Here is a 19,429-nt window from a genome sequence, read left to right as displayed (position 1 = left end):
CCCGAAAAAAAACGGCCATGTCGAGACGCGAACCTCTGACTTTACCGCAAGTTTGGTACTTTCGTTTCAAGATTGGCAGCATTGACACACCGCAGAATTTAAATTATTTATTTCACGAAATTAAAAAACTACAAAATATAAAGTTTAAGAATGTTGGACGCGACTCAGCGCCACGAAGCTGGTCTTATTCGTCAGATCGTGATAGCCAATAGGCCCAGCCTCGCAGTCGGCACACGCCAGATACTTATTGTTGCCAACAGTGTGCGAAAACCCCACATTTTGGAAAGTGTACATGTCGCTAACGCTCCAGAAAAACGAAACGGTCTCAGTTTCGGGCTCAGTCTCATTCGATTTATTCTGGCGGATGAGGGGCAACTGAAACTGGGGGAAAATCAGCACGGAACCACCAATCATCACACCTAACCTCAAAACTGGCAAATGTCGCAGTCGAAGGACTCAAAATCACCGAACCGCAAAACTTGCATTTCACACTTCGACAATTACGCCCTTCTGCAATCTCGCTCTCGTAGTTTTCGCTACAGACGGGCATTTTTGGCCAAATTTATTATTATTATTTACAAGAAGCGCGCGCAACATGTAGCTAAAGCGGCATTCACACAATTAATGGTGAGTTTACTTGGCATGCTTGGCCGAGTAAAACTTGACTCCTTGCGAATTGGACGCCCGTGCGAATTTCGCAAGCAAGGCATTGACGTCCATTTTGTCCGTCGCGACGCGCCTGAAACCCCAAACTTTATTACAATCACACAATTCGATTTCTTACTGGATGTAAGGAGTTATTTCAGGCACTGTCCATTTTTCCTTAGCTTTAAATAATTTATTGAACCTGGCGTTGATTTCTTCGGGTAATTCCTCTTCTGGGAAGGCGGAAATAACCGGAGGGTCACTCTTCCGGTCAATTATCGCAATTCCGTGTAGGAGTTCCTCATCACAGGTCATTCCCTCGGGAACTGACTCCCTCCAAGCTTGCAAAAACTCCTCCAAATTAAATTTTCCCGCCCCGTAGAGCAAGATTTGGGCGAAAAACCGGCAAATTTCACGTTCTTTGTAGGAATACAATTGCAAACCGTCGACAATTTTAGACTCTGTTGTATACTTGTCGAATAAATTTTTAAGGATTGTTTCTGGGATTATATCCCTGAGCGAGTTTAGCGTTTCGTCAAAATCGATCTCGTCTAAATTCCACGAGTTTTCCTCAATTAGCTTTAACATATAAGACAAGGCGCGAAAATGATATTCCACATCAAGTAGCCTGATTTTCCCGTTAATTGTCACGACGTTCATTTGTTTGAGGACGCTTTCGAGCTCTTGATCTGACGCTTGAATAATTTTAATCAAGTCGTCGTATCCGTACAGATCCTCATTTTTTATTTCATACTCGTGTTCGGGCCCTTTATACACGGATTTGTCCAACAAATCTCGCAGTTTTTTTAAATGAGGCTTGCCGGGAGTTACGGACAAATAATCGTAAAAAACCCCCGAAACGGTGACCGTTTGGAGCGCCCTTTCTTTCCCATCTTTCAAATCATCGAAAAAGGCCATATTTTTCACCAGCAATAAACTATTGGACGTTTCGGCCCCTGTAACATCATACGTGCGGTCTTTTGTACAAAGTACGACGTTTTCGTCGTCGTCTCCTTTAATATAGAGTGTCTGTCCCTGTTTTATTTCCTCAAGTAGGTGCTGGTCAAGCTCGAGAAATTTAAAATTGTCACAGTTGAGATTATCACTAGTGAAATAAACCGTTTGTGAGGTTGATAACACGTCGTTCTCGCCCAGTTTCGCCAATTTAAGCATTTCATTCACATCGTCCAAATCCCGCCTAAAATTGAACTAGTTCAAGGATCGGTCGCTAGGGCAAATTCGTGTAAAGGCGCCTTTAATAAATCAAGCAATTCGCATAACCTTTAATTTTCAAACAATTAATTACTAACGCGTAATTTACGTAATTGGTGCATGTTTGTGACGGTGTGACAAAACTTACGTTTTATTTTCGTCCATGGTTGCGTGAAAACTTGTAAAAACACGTCGGTGAATTGGCGCTCTTTTTTGCGAAGTGACAGTGACAGTTTGCTGTCAAAGATGTGTCAAAGTTCATGCCATTAAGATAAGAAAATCGCAGATTGTTTTGTTAAATCCTTACAATTACTTGCAATTGTGCGAAAAATGTGATTGGGGGTTTGGGACAATGACATCGCCGCTGAAACCTTGGGAGTCCAACTCTTTGCAAAACGCGTCTCAAATTCGCTCCTCGCACAATTTGCGCGATGTTCCAATGGCTGGGCGCAGCGCCCCCGTGTTGCCCCCTTTGCCTCGGACGTCGCCCATGGTGGCCTCGTCCGCCTACAGCTCTTACATGCCTTATTCTAGTGGTAAGTAAGGAAACAACCAGTCGACCTTTCAACCAAATTTGCCCAGGTTATAGCAGTCTGGGGTACGGCATGCCGTACCGCAGCTCCCTGTACAATTCCTACGGCTCGTATGGGGGCTACAACAGCTACAACATGTACGGCATGGGGGGTTACCCCAGTTTTGGGGTAAACGACGACGCCGAGCGTCGCTTTATCCAATACGCGGAGGAAAGTTCACGCAACACTTTCGCAAGTGTGGAAAGTATAGTCCGTGCCGTTAACAGCATTTCTATGATGCTTGACAACACATTTTTCGCTATGACGAGTTCGTTCAGGGCCGTACTCAGCGTGGCCGACAACTTCGGGCGCCTCCGCTCCATGTTCGGCCACATCTGGTACTCCATAAACATTTTCCGCTTGTTTAATTGGCTGTACCGCAAATTCATGTGGCTGATTGGCCGCAAGGTGCCCAATAGCGCCACTTCTCTGGCGTGGAGGCAGGCCAGTGGGGCGCCGCCCACTGGGCCCGCCCCCGGCTCCAGTTGGCCAACTCTTGCGTTTCTGGGCGTTTTGGTCTCGGCGCCGTACATTATCAGCAAATTCCTCCCCAAATATGAAGGTAGGGTGACACGCCCACAACACTACGTCATTTGATTGGTTGGTTTCAGATAAGTGTGATCCAGCCAATTGGAAAAGTCCAGGCGTTAGGGCGAAGGCGGCGTTTGATTTCGTGGCCCGGAGTCAGAATGAGATGAGCGTTCAGACGAATGATGAACTGACTTTGGCGCCCACTTATGTGCAGGAGGAAATGAATTTGAGGAATACGGGGTGGGCGTTTGCTGTGGCCAATGGCCGGTCGGGGGTGGTGCCGTTGAATTACCTCGTGATTAGCAAGGCGGGGCCGAGGGAGGGGACAGAGGAGGTGCCAGTACCTAGGGTTTTTAATAAAACGCACACGAAACGTGTCAGTTTTGGGGAGAATCAAGTTTTTGAAAACGTTGATTTGGACGATTATGTTACGGGGAAAAAGGAAATAAAGGGGGTAGATGATATTAAAAACTCTGTTAAAGAAGGGGTAGATGATAATAAATATTCTCTCAAAGAGGTAAGTGATAGTAAAAAAGACGAACAGCAAAATAAAGGCGAAAATGAAATAACCAATCAAGTTGAAACCAAAAAAGTCGAGTCAAATTAAGTTTTATTGCATTTGTTGTGTAGTTGTTTTGTCACTCAATTAGCTAAGGTGAGAGAACTGATTTTATATGTACTATTTCAATTTTTTACGATCTAGCTAGGTGATATGTGAACTACTTAGGTTATGTGTTATTTTTTATTGGAGTTTGCTTCAAATAAAGTTTTATTGCTCAACCATTTAATTAAAAACACCATTCCTTAACGTCAATTTAATAAAAAAATTATACATTTCTTTTTTCAATTATTTATTAAATAACTGTCCACATATTACAAATAAGGTTCCGGAAACTCAAAAGTGACTTCCCTCCCTGTCAACTTCTTGTAAACGGACGCGAATGTGTCCACCTGAAAACAACACAAAAAAAGTCACAACAAACCCAAAACAATCACAAAAATTGCTTGTAGTATTAACTTTCAGGCAAAAGAATTCTAATCATTGTGAATCTTTAGGTGTCCTAAGTTTACTCATCATTTTAGGTGTTGCCAACGCAATTTCATAGCCACTGGCCACTCTGTTATTATTAAAAAATCAACTTACTTTGTGTTCAATAGTAGTTTGTTGGTTTTTGTCGAGATGGACTTTAATAAGCTGCGACCCATCAAGCCTGACTCGAATTCGTTTACCTACGATTTCAGCCGGATACACAAGATCCTCGAGAATAGCGTCGTAAACGGCCGTCAAAGTGCGCGACCTTGGGCGCTTTTGCTTATTCTTAGTACGCGTTTTACGAGTGGGTTTGGGCAAAATTTTACGTTCCCCAACGAAAACAACGTGTTTGCCGCTGAACTTCTTCTCCAATTCGCGCACCAGCCGCGTTTGGATCTTCTGGAATTGCTTCAGCTTGGGCATGGGAACGTAAATAATGACCGACTAAAAAAAAACGAAACAAACATTAATAACAACTCAAACAGCAGGCGTTAATTGTTGATTAATTTGTCATTCAGCGACATATTGAAGTAATCATTGTGTGATCTTTAGGTGTCCTAAGTATATTCATCATTGATTTTTCGTGCCATTTGCCAGTTCTTTGCCCCAAAACCCACCTTTTTGTTGTTGAGTTCAATCTCTTTCGCTTTCGTTATGTGCAACTCTCTGAGTTGGGCCTTCAAATCGGAGTTCATCTCAAGTTCAAGCAAGGCTTGCGCCACTTGAGTCTCAAATTGGTCGGGGTCGCCGCCCCCCGATTTGATGATTTTCGACGACATCTGAAACAACCATAACCTCAACACCGCGCAAAACACCAAAAATCATCAAACGACTGAAATAAATACATCAACCGGTTTAGCACAGAAATTAAAACCCCTTTTACGAGTAGTTCTACCTGGGAATGTTCAAGTGCAAATTTTGGGTAAACAGATGAGGCAAAAATAATCACAAATTATCACCGTTTTCTCACACCATCATCGCCCCGGAAAATCACAGCACGTAGTTTAAACCTTGCGGAACCCCACTGCCGCGATATTTGAGCCAAAATTGATGTATTTATCTCAGAAAAAATTAAAAGAGAATTGGGGAAATCCAACAAAACGTGTACCTTGTCAATCGTTTAGAGAAAAGGAAGTGTTACCACCACCGCGCACGCTCGTAGTAACCCACCAGGGCTACCAACAGCGCCAGTTGACCCGAGCCGGGCCTAATAAATTGTTTTGACTCGCGTAATTATCAACTATTACGTGTCTTGCCCGGGATTTAAGCCCCACATTGCTTAACTTTGCGTTGCAATCGGGAATTGTGCTTTTTTAAGTAGGAACAGTGGGATCAGCGGTGGCGCCCCCTGTCCTTAGTAAAAAATCGAACGAAACGGAAACAAGTTTTCAGTTGTCAATTTTCGGGAAAAGGTCCCAAAATGGCTTCTCTCTGCAGTCGAATTGCCGTAAATACAGCTAGAAAAAACGTGCTATGTACAAGTTACAGGTTTGCCACCAAGGGTGAGTCCCCCGTTTCGTGAAATCGGACAATTTGTCAGCTGTGCACGTTCCCGAGTCGTAATCTCCATTACGTAATCCTCAAAGACACCCCTGTGTGTTTCAGTGACCATGGGGGACCCCGTGGAGCACGCCACCGGGCTGGAGAAGCGCGAGTTGATGGCCAAAGTGGCCGGCAATGAGAACCCTTTCGACCTGAAAGTCATCAAAAGGGGCCCAGGCACCAAGGATAAACCCAACGAAATTCCGTCAGCTTTTGATGCCAGACTTGTGGGCTGCATCTGCGAGGAGGAGTCCACCAGCGTCAACTGGATGTGGCTCTACAAGGGGCAGCCCCGGAGATGCGAGTGTGGGCACTGGTTCAACTTGGTCCACAAAGCTCCTGTATAATCCTGTAATATGCTAGTTGCTCTTAATAGACTAATAATAGACAACTTTATGTAATAAATTTATTTGTTCTTGTGAGTTCGCCTCATTTCTTATGTAAATAGTTGAGTTCCGTTAAACGGAAAAGTGAGTCGTTATTGCCGTTACGTAATGTTTATTTTACAAATGTCCCAGCTTTGCACTGCAATAAAACAAATAAATGCGAAAATCGTTACCACTGTCTTGTCTTTACCCCTGAAAAATTGTTATATAAAGTTGAACTTTGAATTGCCCGCTCGAGGTGCGTTAGCGTGATTGGTCGAAATGTCAAGCATAAAAAATTGGGTCCCTAACCTCAAGCACTCTAGTTAACTAAACTAAACAACAAAATCGTTTCCACATAATAAATTGTGGGGCTGTGGCCTTCCATTAGGGATTCTGCTCATTTTGGAGTCAGAAAAGTGCCAAATTATGGCAATTTGCGGTCAAATTTTGAATCGCGCTCCGAAAAGTCGGCCTGTGATTGGCGCAAACATCACAGTTCGAAAAATAATAATAAATGTGCCCTTAACCTCAAATTTGTATACAAATTAAATGGTAATTATCAATTATTGTGGCTATTAATAATAAATAATTGATTAAATTGCCTCTTTTTTCGTTTATTAGTGACAAGTGTGCGGGCCCCCCTTCGCAAACATTCCACTAAAATGTCTGATCTCGACCAAAAAATCGCCCAAATTAAAGCCAACGTGACGTCCTACCCCGACTTCCCCAAACCCGGCATCCTCTTCAGGTAACGCGCCCCCAAGTTCGCCTATTACCCCTTTTTAGGGACTTGTTTTCAGTGTTCCAAAAGCCTGAACTCATTGCAATTTTACGTGACGTTTTGGTGTCTTTTGCACGCAAAATTGAGCCCCCGGCTGAATGTATCGTGGGATTGGATGCTCGGGGGTTTCTCTTGGGGCCGTTGATGGCGATTGATTTGAACATACCTTTCGTTCCAATTCGGAAAAAGGGTAAACTACCGGGGAAAATTTTGTCGGCGCAGTATGCTCTCGAGTACGGTCATGACACTGTTGAAATTCAGGAAAATAGCATAAGTAAGGGGCAACGCGTCCTGCTTGTGGACGATTTGTTAGCCACGGGGGGCAGTCTAGGGGCTGCCTGCCAGCTCGTGCGAGGGGCAGGTGGCGAAGTCGCAGGGTGTCTCGTTCTAATGGAGCTCGAGGGGCTCAAAGGCCGGGAGAAGGTGCCAGCAGAGGTATTGTCCATTATTAAATATTAATTTTTTGATTGATATTTCAATCGAGAGTGCCTTGCATTCCATCAAGTAGTGAAATAAAAAACCTATTTTTGTCAAGTTGGTGTTAGTTTGAAACTGTTTCCCAGAATTCAGAAATTATTTCGCCATGTTTTTCGATAAAAGAAACTACTTTTCGTTTTTTATTGAATATTTAATCTATGACCTTGAGAAAATTACATCAAAAGCTTACACCTAATCCTAGACCAATAGCGTTTGCGTGGGCTTCTTGCCAGGCCACGCCTCCTTGGCATACTTCTTTTTCTTGGGCTCCATGGCGTCCGCAATTTGTACTTGGGGCGGGACAAAGGGAGTGGGCGGGGCGAAGTTCTGTCCCATGTCGACATCTGGCGCCGGATTGGGTAAAACCATTCCAAGGCGTGAACTTAACGAACTGTAAATGCTTAAATTCCCTGAACTGGTTGGAGAGTGGGATTCGGGGGGCAGGTCTGTGTACAAATCGGGGGCGGAGGGATGAAGGATTTTGGGATTTTTGTATTCAGTGGGGATTCCGATATTCTCAGCCGCGAATTTGGCCCTCTTGATGGTTGAAGGTACAACGGTGGTTTGGACCAAGTTTCGGAATTTACCGATACTCGGGTCCACATCTTCAGGGTTTATGATCTCTTCGTCCTCGTTGAAGGAAACGACTTGGCGTTTGCGCTTCCGGTTGGTGTTGCGTTTTTCCGTGTCGTCGGTGATTCCCAGCATTGATATCCGCCGGTTGTGGGCGGTGTTAAATTCCGTCAAATTCTATGGAAAAAAATATTTTTTGTAAAGCTCTCAGCTTCGCTGGTTGGGGTGGTTTACATCGAGTTCCGTTTCGGTCTCGGGGAGCCCCAGCAATCCGCCCTCGGTCTCCTCGCCCGCCTTTTCGATCTCGTCAATGATCGGCCGCATGCCCGTCTGGGGCCGCTCCCTGATCGTGTAATTTCGCGTGGACGCCCCAAAGTGAAAACTAGAATCAATAGGCAACTGAGTGGGTTTATACGCCTCAAGTCTTAATGATCCTATGAAGGTGCCATGGGCTAAAACAACGCAAATTATCCAAGTCTTGACACAAAAAAGCCCTAAGTTGCGCACACGTGACACTTACTGCTCCCCAAATCCACCAGAAACGCCCGATCTAAGTGTTTGTGCCAAACGAGGGCTGCATGAACCCGCGAACATGACGCGTGATCGATGCAGAAATCGTTCATTTGGGCGTTGCGTCCAAATAAGTAACACTTTTTGTCGTCGATCATCAATTTTTGTATTAGTTTGTCGCCCTTTAGCACGTCCAAATGCAAACCCACGGGGGGCTTGCCTGCCCTGAAACAGCATAACCTCAACACACAAAAACACACGATTTGTGGATTGTGTGACAGAAAAGGGGGCGAAATGATAAGTGAGGGGTTCAGGGGCCAATAACACAATTTTTCAAGGATTATTTACCAATTTGGCACCTCATAATGGTTTGCCATTTGTCGCTTTTTTGGCAGGTGACATAACGCTACGTCCGAAGTTGCACAAGGCCGAATAAAACAACCTCGTTATTTGTCAATCTAACGACATTAAAACGCACCCAAATAATAAGCCCATCGTTTGTTTGTTATAAAATCACTGTTTTAAACTTTTTGTACCGATTTGGCACCGCATTGATTTGAGAAAACCTGCTATTATGTAGTACGAAAGTGCTTATGACCGAGGAATCATCAACTGATCAACACCAACTCAAAAGTTATGGGTTCAAACCCTGACCCAGACCATTTTTTTTTTTCGTTTATATGTATTATGAACTAATCGCTTACAATGAATCGTAATGATTTACTAGTTTTACGCCTCAAATTATGTAAATTTCAATCAATAAAGTCCCATACAAAAAAATTATGCTTTTTTATTAAACAAATTTAGTCTGTCGTTGTCGTCAACCTTGATAAAAGAAAACCCCACGCTACAAAATTCTTACTTTATTAGTCAAGTATTTACATAAATATGGGCCTACGATAATTAAAAAACTTAAATAAAATACTGGAGTCACAATAACTTAATGGACGGAACTACATTGGCAGGATTGTGGTAAAGTTGTCACCCTTTGTGAGCAATCCGTTGGTTCTTCAACCAGAGACAAGCACTTAGTACACTACTGGCAGTGAGTAGCGAGATCAAAATCGCCGAAACTAGTAGAAAATTCTGCGTCGTCATACAAACTTCCCCCTCAAACGCGGCCTCAGTATTGCCAATATCGTTCAAATCCTCCGCCAAAACGACCCTCAGGTGCTTCCCCATTGTGACCCCGTCAGTGTTATTATAGTACGAAAGGTCACGTTTGCGCCTCCTCCCAGGCTCGATTTGCTGGTTGGGCTCTGGACACACCTGACAGTCGGTTTTGCAAAGCTCAATGTTGCACTGAATCATCAAATCCATCACATCTGGGAATTTAAAAGCGTTGAAAAACGCGTAGGCAATGATGGAAGCGCCGGTATTTCCCGTGTTTCGTGTTTTTTGGAACGCGCCAAATAGTTTGGGTTTGAGAATACAGCCGTTTTCGTCGGTTAGGGGGTACACGCGGTCGCCGGTCGAGTCCGTAGCCCTGCAGTCTTTGACTTGGATGTCAAAACCGGGGTCTCCGGTCACGGAGATAACAAGGGTCATTTGCTCCCCGATTTTGACCAAACCGTTGGCCGGGGGCGCGAATGGGCCTTTGCCCAGTTGGATGTCCAGCTTGGCCATGGCGGTGTCCCCACTGAAAGTCACAATCTCCTGGCTTAGCATCCCCACGCTGAGCGCCACGCTGAGGGAGTCCTTCAGGTTGCCCTCCCAGAGGCACCTCACAGCTCTGATTGTGTCCCAAACCTCCTGGATCCCTTGCTCGTTTTGGATCACGAGGACGTTCTCCAGGTACGACTGTCCTTGAGTATCAAACGCGTTGATAAATTCAGTCCCACAAGAGTTCAAACTGACGGTGAAGCGGTATTTCGTCATTTCGGAATTTTCGTTCACGTAGCGACATTCAGGCATGTTGTAGTAGCCTTTGGAGTAAATCACTCCATTGAACTCGCGGTTAAATTCAATCGTGATGGTCATCATGTCTTTGGCGCACTCGACATCAATTGCGTGAATATGTGGCGGGTGTTTCAAATCCTCATCAGTTGGTACGCCTGGCTGTGGCGTTTGGGGGATTTCCGTGGGTCCAGGCCGCGTGGTTGGCACTATGTTGTTATCCTCGGGCGAGGGCGTGGCTTCGGTTGTTATGGCAGGGGAGGTAAAGTGAGTGGAGGGGGCCGAGGTTATTGGGGTACCAGTGGAGGTTTGAGGTGTTGTGATTGGTGGACCGTACGTCGGTGCAGGAGTGGGAGGTTGAGTGGTGGGGAATCCGGTTGGAGGTTGTGTGGGGAATCCCGGCCTTTGGGAGGGGAAAGTGGGTCTTTGTGTGGGGTACCCTGTCGGGGGTTGTGTGGGGAATCCCGGCCTTTGGGTGGGGTACCCTGTCGGCGGTTGTGTGGGAAATCCGGGTCTTTGGGACGGGAAGGTGGGTCTCTGGGTGGGGTACCCTGTCGGGCGTTGGGTTGGGAATCCCGTGCTTCCGGGGAATCCCGTGGTGGGGTATCCTGTGAAAGGGGGTTGCGGGGGGCCGGTGTGAGGTGGGGTTATCTCGTTGGTGGGGGAGGGGTATCCTGTCGTGGGGTTGGTGTAGATGGGGAACGGGGGCTGGGGGGTGATCCCAGATGGGGGGTAGCCTTGTGGTTCGAATGGTCGTGGTTTTTGCGTGTTGCTCGGAGGCAGGTATTCACGAAGAGTGCCTTGGCGAACTGATTAACATTAAAGAAAGGCATTTCATTAATAAATCGTGTATAGCAAGTTAATTAATAAATTATACAGAAGGATGTGGCTAATGTGACAATTTATTTAAGTTTTTCAGCTCTAGAACACATTGTAATGACAGTAATGGCTTACTAACCCATTATTGGTTGTAATTAACTTCGTTAACTAATTAGATGAGACTAAATAGGATAACATACTTTTCCTACTGTTCTGTGTGTAGACTCCTTGAAGCCATTGAAGGATGTTTTGGACCATTTGATCAGCACTGGTTTGCCTTGCGACTCTTTGTCCTGACAAAAACTAATTATGAGTTGAATACGATTTTTTTATTGCTACCTCTTTCCGCAACATCGTCGGCCTTAAGCTGGGTCGTCCACAGGGCGACCAACAGAATGGAAAATTTCATTCTGCAAAAATTACATTTTAATCGTATTTTTCCATAAAATGGTGTAATTTTTGTGTTTCTTGAGTGTTTAAGTATGTTTTTGAACTAAAAAAATTATTAAATTGTAATCAAAAATTGAGTATAATAAAATTTTGCTAGTCAATGTTGCCAAATTGGAATTTCAAATTTGCTGCCAACACGATAAAAATCAATCCTTAAAATAGTCACCCGGTGTCTTTCTTTCTCATTTTAATTTTTTTGTTTTTGTGTGACGAAGTGAATTTTGGACGATACTGTAAAGTGATGAAATTTGAGACATGGCCGCAGATAGATTATTTTGCTATAAGATCGACAAAACGCTCGAAATCACGCTTTAAAAAATTGCCAAGAGTGCCTTGACTGCACGAATTTCGACGGCGCTTTTGACAGTTGTCGCGTGAGATTGTTACAGTCGGTGTTATTTCTCAAAAAATCAAACGAAACCAGTGATTAATCATGCTGGGTGGTTCAAAAGTGCAAAGGGGGCACGTGTTTTGTGAATTTGGATGTCCGGGCGCGCGAACGGTGAATTGGTGCGTGAGCCACGAACTGCCCCTTGATCATGGCCCTTGATTGTTTGTGAAGAATACTTGAAGAAATACCGGTCCAATGCACGTTTTTCGACCTGCAAAAGGTAGGTTCTACTCTTTTGCGCTCCAAAACCCATCCAAAACGTTAATTATTTGCGCCGGATTGTGCCGTGATTGTGACGTCATCGGTGACGTCATTGCCATTAGGGGGCTGTTTAAAATACTAATTTTCCAAACTTTCTGACTCGGAAGCGTGGGGTAATGAATCGTAAAGTGTTTTTTGAGACTTAATAGCCCCGTAAAGTAGAATGTGGCAAAAAATCTCGAAATTAATGTTAATTGTTAAAAAGCAGAAGTGCCCCAAAAACCGCAGAGTCAGCGGCTCTATGGGCACTCAGAGACAACTGGTAAAATAAGATTTCAACTTTGGGTGAAAAATTACAATCTTTAAGTCTCCCTGTATTATATTTTTTCAAATCAAGTCGTATCAACGCAGTATTGCCAATTTTTTTTCGGGCACTGCAAAAATTAATTTCCAAAATTGTTGGAAGCTTGGCTACGCCACTGTGTTGGTGTTGGTAGCCGCGTGTAAAACCCCTGATATTTGGCATTTTTCACACCGGGTGTCTATTCTTCTCTTGTCACTCATCCGCGCGTGTAATTATCTCCTTTATTGCGCGTTAATTAGACGGCATGGCCATAAAAGGCGCAAATGCCACTCGTGCAACTCAATTATTTCGGTGTCAGACGCGATAACACTTAGATTTCATCGATAAGCTCCCATTATGTGAACACACACTCAACAAGGGCGAATTAACATGAATCTTATGTTACTTTCTCTGTTATTGTCTATCATTATTCCCATTGCAACAACGATACCTACTTTCCTATTATAAGAAAAAAAAATTCGTCCGACTCGTCCTCAATCTAAATGACATTGCCGACAATTTAGCATATTACATTATTAAAAAAATTGGCCGTGCTGTTGTGCAATTCTGGGGGAATCACCGATTATTATTAGCCAAACGGAAGCTGGCAAGGAACGCTTCTTAATGTTAATGAAAATTGCCATTTGGCTTTTTTCATTCATCATTAGCGTAATGACGGGTTGTAAATAAATTTATCTGAAAAACACGTACGTTTCCCAATAGCCATTACATCAGTAGATTAATTGTTGCGCTAAATTTGCGAAGATAACTACAGTGCTAGAAGACGAGGCAAATTTAGTCTGTGAATTTGTTCGTGTTGTCACAATCCATTTGAGAAATATGCAAATGTCCAAAAGTGCGATATGTGAATTTTTCGAGAGGATATTTTGCAAGCCTGCGGCGTCTGAAAAATGGAGTTCCCATTGCATCAACTCCAGTGAATGCATGTTATAATTACAAAGTTATTTGTAAGCTTGATACCAATCTAGATTTATTAGTACGCGTTGATGCAGCACTTTGCAACATCATTACGCAATCACAAACCTAACAATTTTTTATTATTGTCATCGTTCGCACTTTCTTCGCTTCGATTATGATTTTCGTTCGAACTTGACGCCGATTTGGATGCCGCTGAACCGAAAAGAGCGACCGGAAGGAAGCCGATCAAAGTCAAATCAATTGATTGATTGGCAATGATTTTTTAGCATTCGAAAAATTGTGTGATTGTGTTGTTTAATCCGATTTCTCAGACAAACGACGATTACGAAAATTTCGGTTTCAGTTTTCTTTGAGGTCAAAAGCGTGCGTAAGATGCGTTTCGTGACGTATGCTAATGAGAGAATTCCTAATTAGCTCATTTGCATAAATATCCATAATTTTTTGTCTTTTTTCAAATAAATATTTATAATGGTTTATAATGAAATTTGTAAACTGGGAGGCGCCAACAATAGATAAGTTACGTCAGGGACTGCATTTTTTCTGAAATTTCTCTAATTTTTACTCATTTAAGTGATAAAAATTGTTAAGCTGGCAAAGCCGATTTAAAATTGATTGTTGTCATAGTATTTAAAATAATATACTTTAAACGAACACAATTCACGAATTTTTAGTTTGGGCATTTCATTGATGATCAGTTTGTGTTTGTAAACTGGTCCTTAGTTTATGTTTAAATTAATAAGTTAAAATTATGGGTGTAGAAATATTTGTTTGATTTTTTTTAATATATGATTAAATATTATAATTTATTACTGCAATGATCGTTATTAAATAATGTTTTGAGCAAAAACTTCGTAATAAAATTTTTGTTATAGCACCAAAATTACGTTTTCTTAAAAATTCAATTTTTGTTTTTAAAATGATGCATTTACAGGGTGAATATGTTAAAAGTATTTTTTACTATGTAGCTCAAAACTTATAGTCCTACAGAAATCAGCGTTTCCTTTTAAATACAGGGTACTTTTTATGTAAGAATGTAATTTTTTTCAGAAATCGTTTACTTTTCCTTACTTTTAAAATTATTAATTAAAAATATAAATATCAATAAAATTAAGAATACAGAGTGATTCAAAAGATTGTAAGTATAAAAATGGTATTAGGTTTTTATTTCAAGCAATTTTTTTTGAAATTTTTTAATTTTTGTTATGTTTTATTTGTTGCTGTTTTCTTTTTCATGTTGTCAGATTTTATTTATTGTCGAATTTGCTAGTTTGGCAAATAGTTTATTCACCATAAAATATAATATGGTGATTTTTTCTGTCATTTTCGTTAACTAAATTCATAAAAATATGGTCTGAAAAGATAAAACCTAAAAATCTAAATTTGGAGAACTATTTCTCGGGAAAAGAGGCTCAAATAATTTTTCTCAAAGGAACTTTTTACTTAGTTCAGTGTGTGTTATCAGTACTTTAGTTATTTAGTTAAAAAAATTAGGAAATACGTTTATTACAGTTATATTTAGTTATTTAGTTAAAAAAATTAGGGAATACATTTATTACAGTTATTTTACTTATTTTCTTAAATGACCAAATCTGATATAAATTTTGTACCTATGCTATTTTGAAATCTAGAGAAAATTTGTCGAATTGTAGAAATTATGAAACTCTGTTGAAATCTAATTTTTACACAATAGAATGCAAAATTTGTATCAAATAATATTCAAATTACTAAATGAAATAGTTCTGAATAAAATCAGAATTAAAGAAAATAGTGCTAAAATAGAGAGTTGTGTTGCTTTAATAAAAACCCAAAAGGTTTGTGTGACATTATTGCCTTTGGGCCAATGTAGAAATAAACCTGTAATTTGCCCTTTGGCAAACAAATCGCTTTAATGAAACCGCAGAGTCGCAACCTCACGACCCAAAGCTGCAATTTCGCACAATTACCACTTATTGAATCTCGATTCCCTGTAATTTCCCAAAGACGGAAGCATTTACTCGCAAATCACCATTGTTTTATCCGAATCCGTCACTTCACGAAATCGCTAATTTCGCTCGAACTATAGAACAAATGACGAAATTTATAATGCCATTCACTCGCCGACATGACATTGGCAAGATTATCTCCTAAACGAGTCATTATTACCATTGTGTGAGATTTGAATATTTGTGCACACTTTCCTCTAATTAGAAAAAAATGACAGCGCGAGTGAAACGCATTGTACTCCTCACTAGTGAATTTTTTTGTCTCGAAATCACACTCACTGTCACTCTTACCTGCGCCAAAGTTATCCTAAACACAAAAGAAAACTAAAAACTAACTAAGTGCATCTTCTCTCATTTGCCTTTTATATACGCACACTTATTGATGCTCGAGACTCCCCCAATGGTACAAATCCCACTTTCGGTGCGCATCCCACCAAATTATTCGTCTGGTCGGCTAGAGAGAGTACCATGATCCCATCAACGAGAAAAAACCACCATCGATGCAACAACATTATTACCAGAGGAAAAATATCGGTTAAAAAATTTAAAAAAATCGATGCTCTCCCCTAAATGTCACTGTTTTATTATTACTGTTTCTATTAGCTTGCGAAATGGTAATTATTGGGGCCTTCAAACGCGTTCGGCGATATGTGGGACAACGATTAGGGTAATTTACGGTAATTGCACAAATTACAGATATGTTAATGCGTGAATAAAATATTTTTAGGCGATTTTGTGGCGGTTTATTGCTGCTGTTTTAGCTATTTTACTAAATTGGTTTGTACAATAATAAATGAGTCAGTTTTATTAAGTAGACGCAACCGCAAACAACAATTATTCGGCGGGAAATTTCACCGCGAAGCGATTTTTGGAAGATTTGTTACAAAACACTCCTAAATTAGGCGTGGTTTACTTATGGTGGCCTGTTTTTTGGACTGGTTTCAAAATTCTTACGAACAAAAATAACGAGTTTTTATTTTTTCGGACAATTACATTATACATACAATACATGGTGTCAATAAAAGATAAAACGATTGGACCTGACTTTCCTTATGTCTATTCCAAAAGTTAGAGGGCGCCAAAATTTAGAAATTTTTTTTTTCTGTAATAACTTCTTTTTTTAGTTCTCTCTCTTTATTATTCGTAAATTTTTGACTACCTTTCTTTATTTGTATTCTTTGTTCTATTATTTCTTGTTTTCTTTTCCTCGGTCTATTTTTTCGTCATTAATGTTTTTTCTTTTTTCTCGAATTTTCTTTTTTTGTCTCTATGCTCATTTTGTTCTGTTTTTTATGACTAGATATATCTTTCTGCAATTATTTAGATGGAAAGTAGGCGACGAAAAATCGGTCCATAACTCAAGAATAGTGCATTTTTATTAGCAAGACGGTGATTTTTTAGCGGTTTTACATTTACGAAAAATTTTGAAAATTGGAGAAACACAATATGATTTAGAAACTGATAATTTTTTTCTGACTTTCCCGAATACTAGGTATTCTTGAAATCTGTCTAACAATAAAAATTACAGTATCTTTGAAATCTATAAACGATTTTTACCGAACGATCAGTTGACTCGGAGTTTAACCTGGAATTTAACTGATAAAAAAATAAAATTTGTGCACTTTTAACTACAATTGCAGCTTGTGAAAAATATATAAAAATTTGTTTGTTTGTACAAAAAAAAAGTTTGACGACTTTTAGAGGTTTTTTGCGCTCGCAAAATCGAGCCAAATCACCTTCAATTCATTGTTTACGTCCAAGGTGAGCGATTTGAGATACCTTTGCGTACAATCCTCCAAACCAATTTGTACACCTCGTATTAACGATGATCAGTAAGATAATTGCATTAACAAATGTTAATTACAGATAAGACACAAAACGGACAAGGTCGCTTGATATAATGCATCTCGTAGAATTACAAAATAATGGATTATTCAATTAATACAACATATACATTGGAAGCACGTTCCCTTAACATTCTCCGAGTTAAAAACGAGCGTATGATTCATTACACTAGACAAATACGCTGATTAAATGATTTCTATTTAATTATAAACGTTTGTTTTTGTGCACCCACACTTCTCTGATTGGTTATTTCGTAATTGCAGTGCATCCAACTTTCAAACAGATACTCACGAATTATTTAAAATTCCACGAACATACGTGGAGATAATCTTGATGAAAGTTGGGTAAACCACATAAATGTGATCATATCGTTTCCGACAACAATGATCCAAAAAATCAAATTAATTCTTGCATATTTTCTTCCATTACGCAATTAATAATTTTCCCCGATCGCCTAACGGTTTCATTCTTACAAAAGAATGGTCGTCTTTACTTTCTACAAGCAATTTACATTTCAATAAAAGGAGTAAATTCACCGCAAAGTGATTAAACTCCTCATCTTCCATTCAAAACACGTTCTTCCGAAACTCTCCGCATCCTTCGCAAGAATTTTATTGTCTCTTTATGGCACTTCATCATCGATTAACATTTAGTGGATAATCGATAATTACAAGAAATGTCAATGCCTTGCGTTTTGTCCGAATTCTAAGACGATTATTACCAGCGAATGAGGCCAATAGTGTTATGACACACATTCAGCAACAAAAGGATGATTTGGTGAGAACTGGTCCAATTATATAATTGAGCGAAACTGAATTCTCATAGTCCTTCACATTTGCTCACCGTATTTTTATTCAACTTTTGTTATAAAGCCGAATTTGGACGCTGGTTGCGTTATTAGAAATTTCGTTGCATCCCTCTTATTAAAAATGTAGCGTGAAATGTTTTGCAATTTTTACCGATCACTCTCAAGGCCGAAGAGTTCAGATTCATGACTAATTTGCATTCGCAAGCCCTCGATCGGGACGGAAATTAACTAGAACACTTGCAAAATTTTCAGTTTTTTTTTTTCGTTTTTTTTTTAATTATAGTGAAGTTGGGCAAAAAAATGAGCTCTAATCTATTGTCTGTTACTAATTTTTTGATTTTTTTTGGCTTAATCTGTAATTATTTATTTGATTATTTTGTCTATTTGTTCAATGGGGTTACGTTTTACGTCAAATGTCACTTTTCTCTGTCAAAGTGGTGACGTTTTGGTTCCACCGTTGGCCTTGGCAAGCACTATTCCGGCGCATCCACCAAAACTGCATTTTTTGTTTTGGTGTTTGATTGCATCAATCGTTGTAAAATCAATTACAGTTATTGGAAAGCGTTTGTAATGATTGTCATTACCTTAAATGAAATAATAACGCGTGAAATTTCATCGACTTCCTGGCGCACAAGAGTGTTATCTTCGGTTGTAAAATTTTAGCACAAGTTGTGCAACAGTTGCTTCAATTACTGGATGTGATCGGCCATAACCTATCCCAATTGAAACCCCACAGTGTGATATTTGTACAAAATTTCACTTTTTAAGTCGTTTTGTTTGAACAAGTGAACGTTGGCCGCGATACACATGCGAATGTGGCCACTTATTCATCAACCAGATGTGATTTATGTGATTGAGTGAAAGTCGGCTTTTCGGGCCCAACTTAGGAAACAATTTTTTTGGCGTTTCTGACAGTTACTGAACTTTTTTTGACTGTCAAGAAAACTGTCGATTTGAAAGCGCTTTGCTGATAATCGATGAGCAAATAGACAGTGGTCGCCAATGTGTTAATTCGTCGTTTTGTCGATCTCTTCGTGACATTTCCTCGCTTTAATTGTGTCAGCTATTTGTCCATTGTCGACGATTCCATTATGATTTGCAAATGTTAACGGATTTTGTAACCTCGCTGAGTATTTGCGATGATTTCAAAACGGCAAAAACAAACACCGAGCAACGCTAATTAATAAATAGATGAAAATATTTGTCCGAATGCATTTCTCATCAGACGTTCACTTCGAATTCGATTCATTGTTGTGCATACGTTGCGTAAGAGCGTAATTTGCGCCCGAGTGAAGCAATTCGCATTTTCGGATGCGATAATAACGGACTAGGAGGTGAGCAAATCGACTTTTTTGCACGCTTTCGCAAGGGGGCGATTATCGGAGGCGGCCTTGACTCTTATTTGACAGTTTAAGTTAACCACTCGTTGTCTTTCCCACTGTTTATTTATGTGAGATAAAGCGATTTCCTGTACGCAACTGGATTTCTTTGTAATTTCCGTTTGATTTCTT

The 19,429-nt window shown here is 40.5% G+C and overlaps 8 protein-coding genes across 9 annotated transcripts; 3 read left to right on the top strand and 5 right to left on the bottom strand.

Moving 5' to 3' along the window:
* Window positions 1-94: 94 nt before the first annotated feature.
* On the bottom strand, window positions 95-560 carry strat (stratum). Its single transcript, XM_008197161.3, has 2 exons — window positions 425-560; window positions 95-381 (listed from the first exon to the last, which is right to left on the bottom strand). Exons 1-2 carry the CDS (start codon window positions 548-550, stop codon window positions 145-147), a joined length of 363 nt encoding a protein of 120 aa, XP_008195383.1. The 5' UTR covers window positions 551-560; the 3' UTR covers window positions 95-144.
* Window positions 561-597: 37 nt separating this feature from the next.
* LOC656446 (uncharacterized protein) lies at window positions 598-2,135 on the bottom strand. The gene is made up of 3 exons (XM_962979.4): window positions 2,006-2,135; window positions 785-1,843; window positions 598-739 (listed from the first exon to the last, which is right to left on the bottom strand). Exons 1-3 carry the CDS (start codon window positions 2,020-2,022, stop codon window positions 634-636), a joined length of 1,182 nt encoding a protein of 393 aa, XP_968072.1. The 5' UTR covers window positions 2,023-2,135; the 3' UTR covers window positions 598-633.
* A 74-nt stretch (window positions 2,136-2,209) lies between these two features.
* Window positions 2,210-3,740, top strand: Pex13 (Peroxin 13). Its single transcript, XM_970699.5, has 3 exons — window positions 2,210-2,393; window positions 2,440-2,991; window positions 3,041-3,740. Exons 1-3 carry the CDS (start codon window positions 2,210-2,212, stop codon window positions 3,565-3,567), a joined length of 1,263 nt encoding a protein of 420 aa, XP_975792.1. The 3' UTR covers window positions 3,568-3,740.
* A 54-nt stretch (window positions 3,741-3,794) lies between these two features.
* Window positions 3,795-5,243, bottom strand: RpS7 (Ribosomal protein S7). 2 transcript variants are annotated; one of them, XM_963054.5, is made up of 4 exons: window positions 5,102-5,243; window positions 4,611-4,772; window positions 4,105-4,437; window positions 3,795-3,911 (listed from the first exon to the last, which is right to left on the bottom strand). In XM_963054.5, exons 2-4 carry the CDS (start codon window positions 4,770-4,772, stop codon window positions 3,834-3,836), a joined length of 573 nt encoding a protein of 190 aa, XP_968147.1. In that variant the 5' UTR covers window positions 5,102-5,243; the 3' UTR covers window positions 3,795-3,833. The 2 variants fall into 2 exon arrangements, with proteins under 2 accessions (XP_968147.1, XP_008195384.1); XM_008197162.3 differs by lacking the exon at window positions 5,102-5,243 and adding an exon at window positions 4,889-5,028.
* Window positions 5,244-5,357: 114 nt separating this feature from the next.
* On the top strand, window positions 5,358-5,957 carry LOC656612 (cytochrome c oxidase subunit 5B, mitochondrial). Its single transcript, XM_963128.5, has 2 exons — window positions 5,358-5,495; window positions 5,599-5,957. Exons 1-2 carry the CDS (start codon window positions 5,414-5,416, stop codon window positions 5,880-5,882), a joined length of 366 nt encoding a protein of 121 aa, XP_968221.1. The 5' UTR covers window positions 5,358-5,413; the 3' UTR covers window positions 5,883-5,957.
* A 237-nt stretch (window positions 5,958-6,194) lies between these two features.
* Window positions 6,195-7,218, top strand: Aprt (Adenine phosphoribosyltransferase). The gene is made up of 3 exons (XM_963204.4): window positions 6,195-6,455; window positions 6,525-6,651; window positions 6,690-7,218. Exons 2-3 carry the CDS (start codon window positions 6,566-6,568, stop codon window positions 7,141-7,143), a joined length of 540 nt encoding a protein of 179 aa, XP_968297.1. The 5' UTR covers window positions 6,195-6,455; window positions 6,525-6,565; the 3' UTR covers window positions 7,144-7,218.
* Window positions 7,219-7,291: 73 nt separating this feature from the next.
* NiPp1 (Nuclear inhibitor of Protein phosphatase 1) lies at window positions 7,292-8,848 on the bottom strand. The gene is made up of 4 exons (XM_963282.5): window positions 8,593-8,848; window positions 8,255-8,469; window positions 7,969-8,186; window positions 7,292-7,911 (listed from the first exon to the last, which is right to left on the bottom strand). Exons 1-4 carry the CDS (start codon window positions 8,619-8,621, stop codon window positions 7,360-7,362), a joined length of 1,014 nt encoding a protein of 337 aa, XP_968375.1. The 5' UTR covers window positions 8,622-8,848; the 3' UTR covers window positions 7,292-7,359.
* Window positions 8,849-9,092: 244 nt separating this feature from the next.
* Window positions 9,093-15,655, bottom strand: LOC656865 (EGF-like domain-containing protein 2). Its single transcript, XM_963365.4, has 4 exons — window positions 15,557-15,655; window positions 11,299-11,369; window positions 11,160-11,252; window positions 9,093-10,949 (listed from the first exon to the last, which is right to left on the bottom strand). Exons 2-4 carry the CDS (start codon window positions 11,366-11,368, stop codon window positions 9,226-9,228), a joined length of 1,887 nt encoding a protein of 628 aa, XP_968458.1. The 5' UTR covers window position 11,369; window positions 15,557-15,655; the 3' UTR covers window positions 9,093-9,225.
* Window positions 15,656-19,429: the final 3,774 nt, after the last annotated feature.

The sequence above is a fragment of the Tribolium castaneum genome, chromosome 3 (genome assembly GCF_031307605.1).
Source record: "Tribolium castaneum strain GA2 chromosome 3, icTriCast1.1, whole genome shotgun sequence".
Classification (NCBI taxonomy): Eukaryota; Metazoa; Arthropoda; class Insecta; order Coleoptera; family Tenebrionidae; genus Tribolium; species Tribolium castaneum.
This window is presented reverse-complemented; position numbering and strand designations above follow the sequence as displayed.

Excerpts from the sequence above, each read along its gene's own strand:
- strat (XM_008197161.3), bottom strand. The coding sequence starts at position 550 with ATGCCCGTCTGTAGCGAAAACTACGAGAGCGAGATTGCAGAAGGGCGT. Across the intron at positions 382-424 it reads CGACATTTGCCAGTTTTGAG|TTTCAGTTGCCCCTCATCCG; the intron begins GTTAGGTGTGAT and ends ATTTTCCCCCAG.
- LOC656446 (XM_962979.4), bottom strand. Across the intron at positions 740-784 it reads GAAATAACTCCTTACATCCA|GCGCGTCGCGACGGACAAAA; the intron begins GTAAGAAATCGA and ends TTGGGGTTTCAG.
- Pex13 (XM_970699.5), top strand. The coding sequence starts at position 2,210 with ATGACATCGCCGCTGAAACCTTGGGAGTCCAACTCTTTGCAAAACGCG. Across the intron at positions 2,394-2,439 it reads TTACATGCCTTATTCTAGTG|GTTATAGCAGTCTGGGGTAC; the intron begins GTAAGTAAGGAA and ends AAATTTGCCCAG. Across the intron at positions 2,992-3,040 it reads ATTCCTCCCCAAATATGAAG|ATAAGTGTGATCCAGCCAAT; the intron begins GTAGGGTGACAC and ends GGTTGGTTTCAG.
- RpS7 (XM_963054.5), bottom strand. The coding sequence starts at position 4,772 with ATGTCGTCGAAAATCATCAAATCGGGGGGCGGCGACCCCGACCAATTT. Across the intron at positions 4,438-4,610 it reads TTGAACTCAACAACAAAAAG|TCGGTCATTATTTACGTTCC; the intron begins GTGGGTTTTGGG and ends GTTTTTTTTTAG. Across the intron at positions 3,912-4,104 it reads AAACTACTATTGAACACAAA|GTGGACACATTCGCGTCCGT; the intron begins GTAAGTTGATTT and ends TGTTGTTTTCAG.
- LOC656612 (XM_963128.5), top strand. The coding sequence starts at position 5,414 with ATGGCTTCTCTCTGCAGTCGAATTGCCGTAAATACAGCTAGAAAAAAC. Across the intron at positions 5,496-5,598 it reads TTACAGGTTTGCCACCAAGG|TGACCATGGGGGACCCCGTG; the intron begins GTGAGTCCCCCG and ends TGTGTGTTTCAG.
- Aprt (XM_963204.4), top strand. The coding sequence starts at position 6,566 with ATGTCTGATCTCGACCAAAAAATCGCCCAAATTAAAGCCAACGTGACG. Across the intron at positions 6,652-6,689 it reads AAACCCGGCATCCTCTTCAG|GGACTTGTTTTCAGTGTTCC; the intron begins GTAACGCGCCCC and ends ACCCCTTTTTAG.
- NiPp1 (XM_963282.5), bottom strand. The coding sequence starts at position 8,621 with ATGGCAAACCATTATGAGGTGCCAAATTG. Across the intron at positions 8,187-8,254 it reads TCTGGTGGATTTGGGGAGCA|CCCATGGCACCTTCATAGGA; the intron begins GTAAGTGTCACG and ends GCGTTGTTTTAG. Across the intron at positions 7,912-7,968 it reads AGACCGAAACGGAACTCGAT|AATTTGACGGAATTTAACAC; the intron begins GTAAACCACCCC and ends TTTTTTCCATAG.
- LOC656865 (XM_963365.4), bottom strand. The coding sequence starts at position 11,368 with ATGAAATTTTCCATTCTGTTGGTCGCCCTGTGGACGACCCAGCTTAAG. Across the intron at positions 11,253-11,298 it reads CGACGATGTTGCGGAAAGAG|GACAAAGAGTCGCAAGGCAA; the intron begins GTAGCAATAAAA and ends AGTTTTTGTCAG. Across the intron at positions 10,950-11,159 it reads CACACAGAACAGTAGGAAAA|TTCGCCAAGGCACTCTTCGT; the intron begins GTATGTTATCCT and ends AATGTTAATCAG.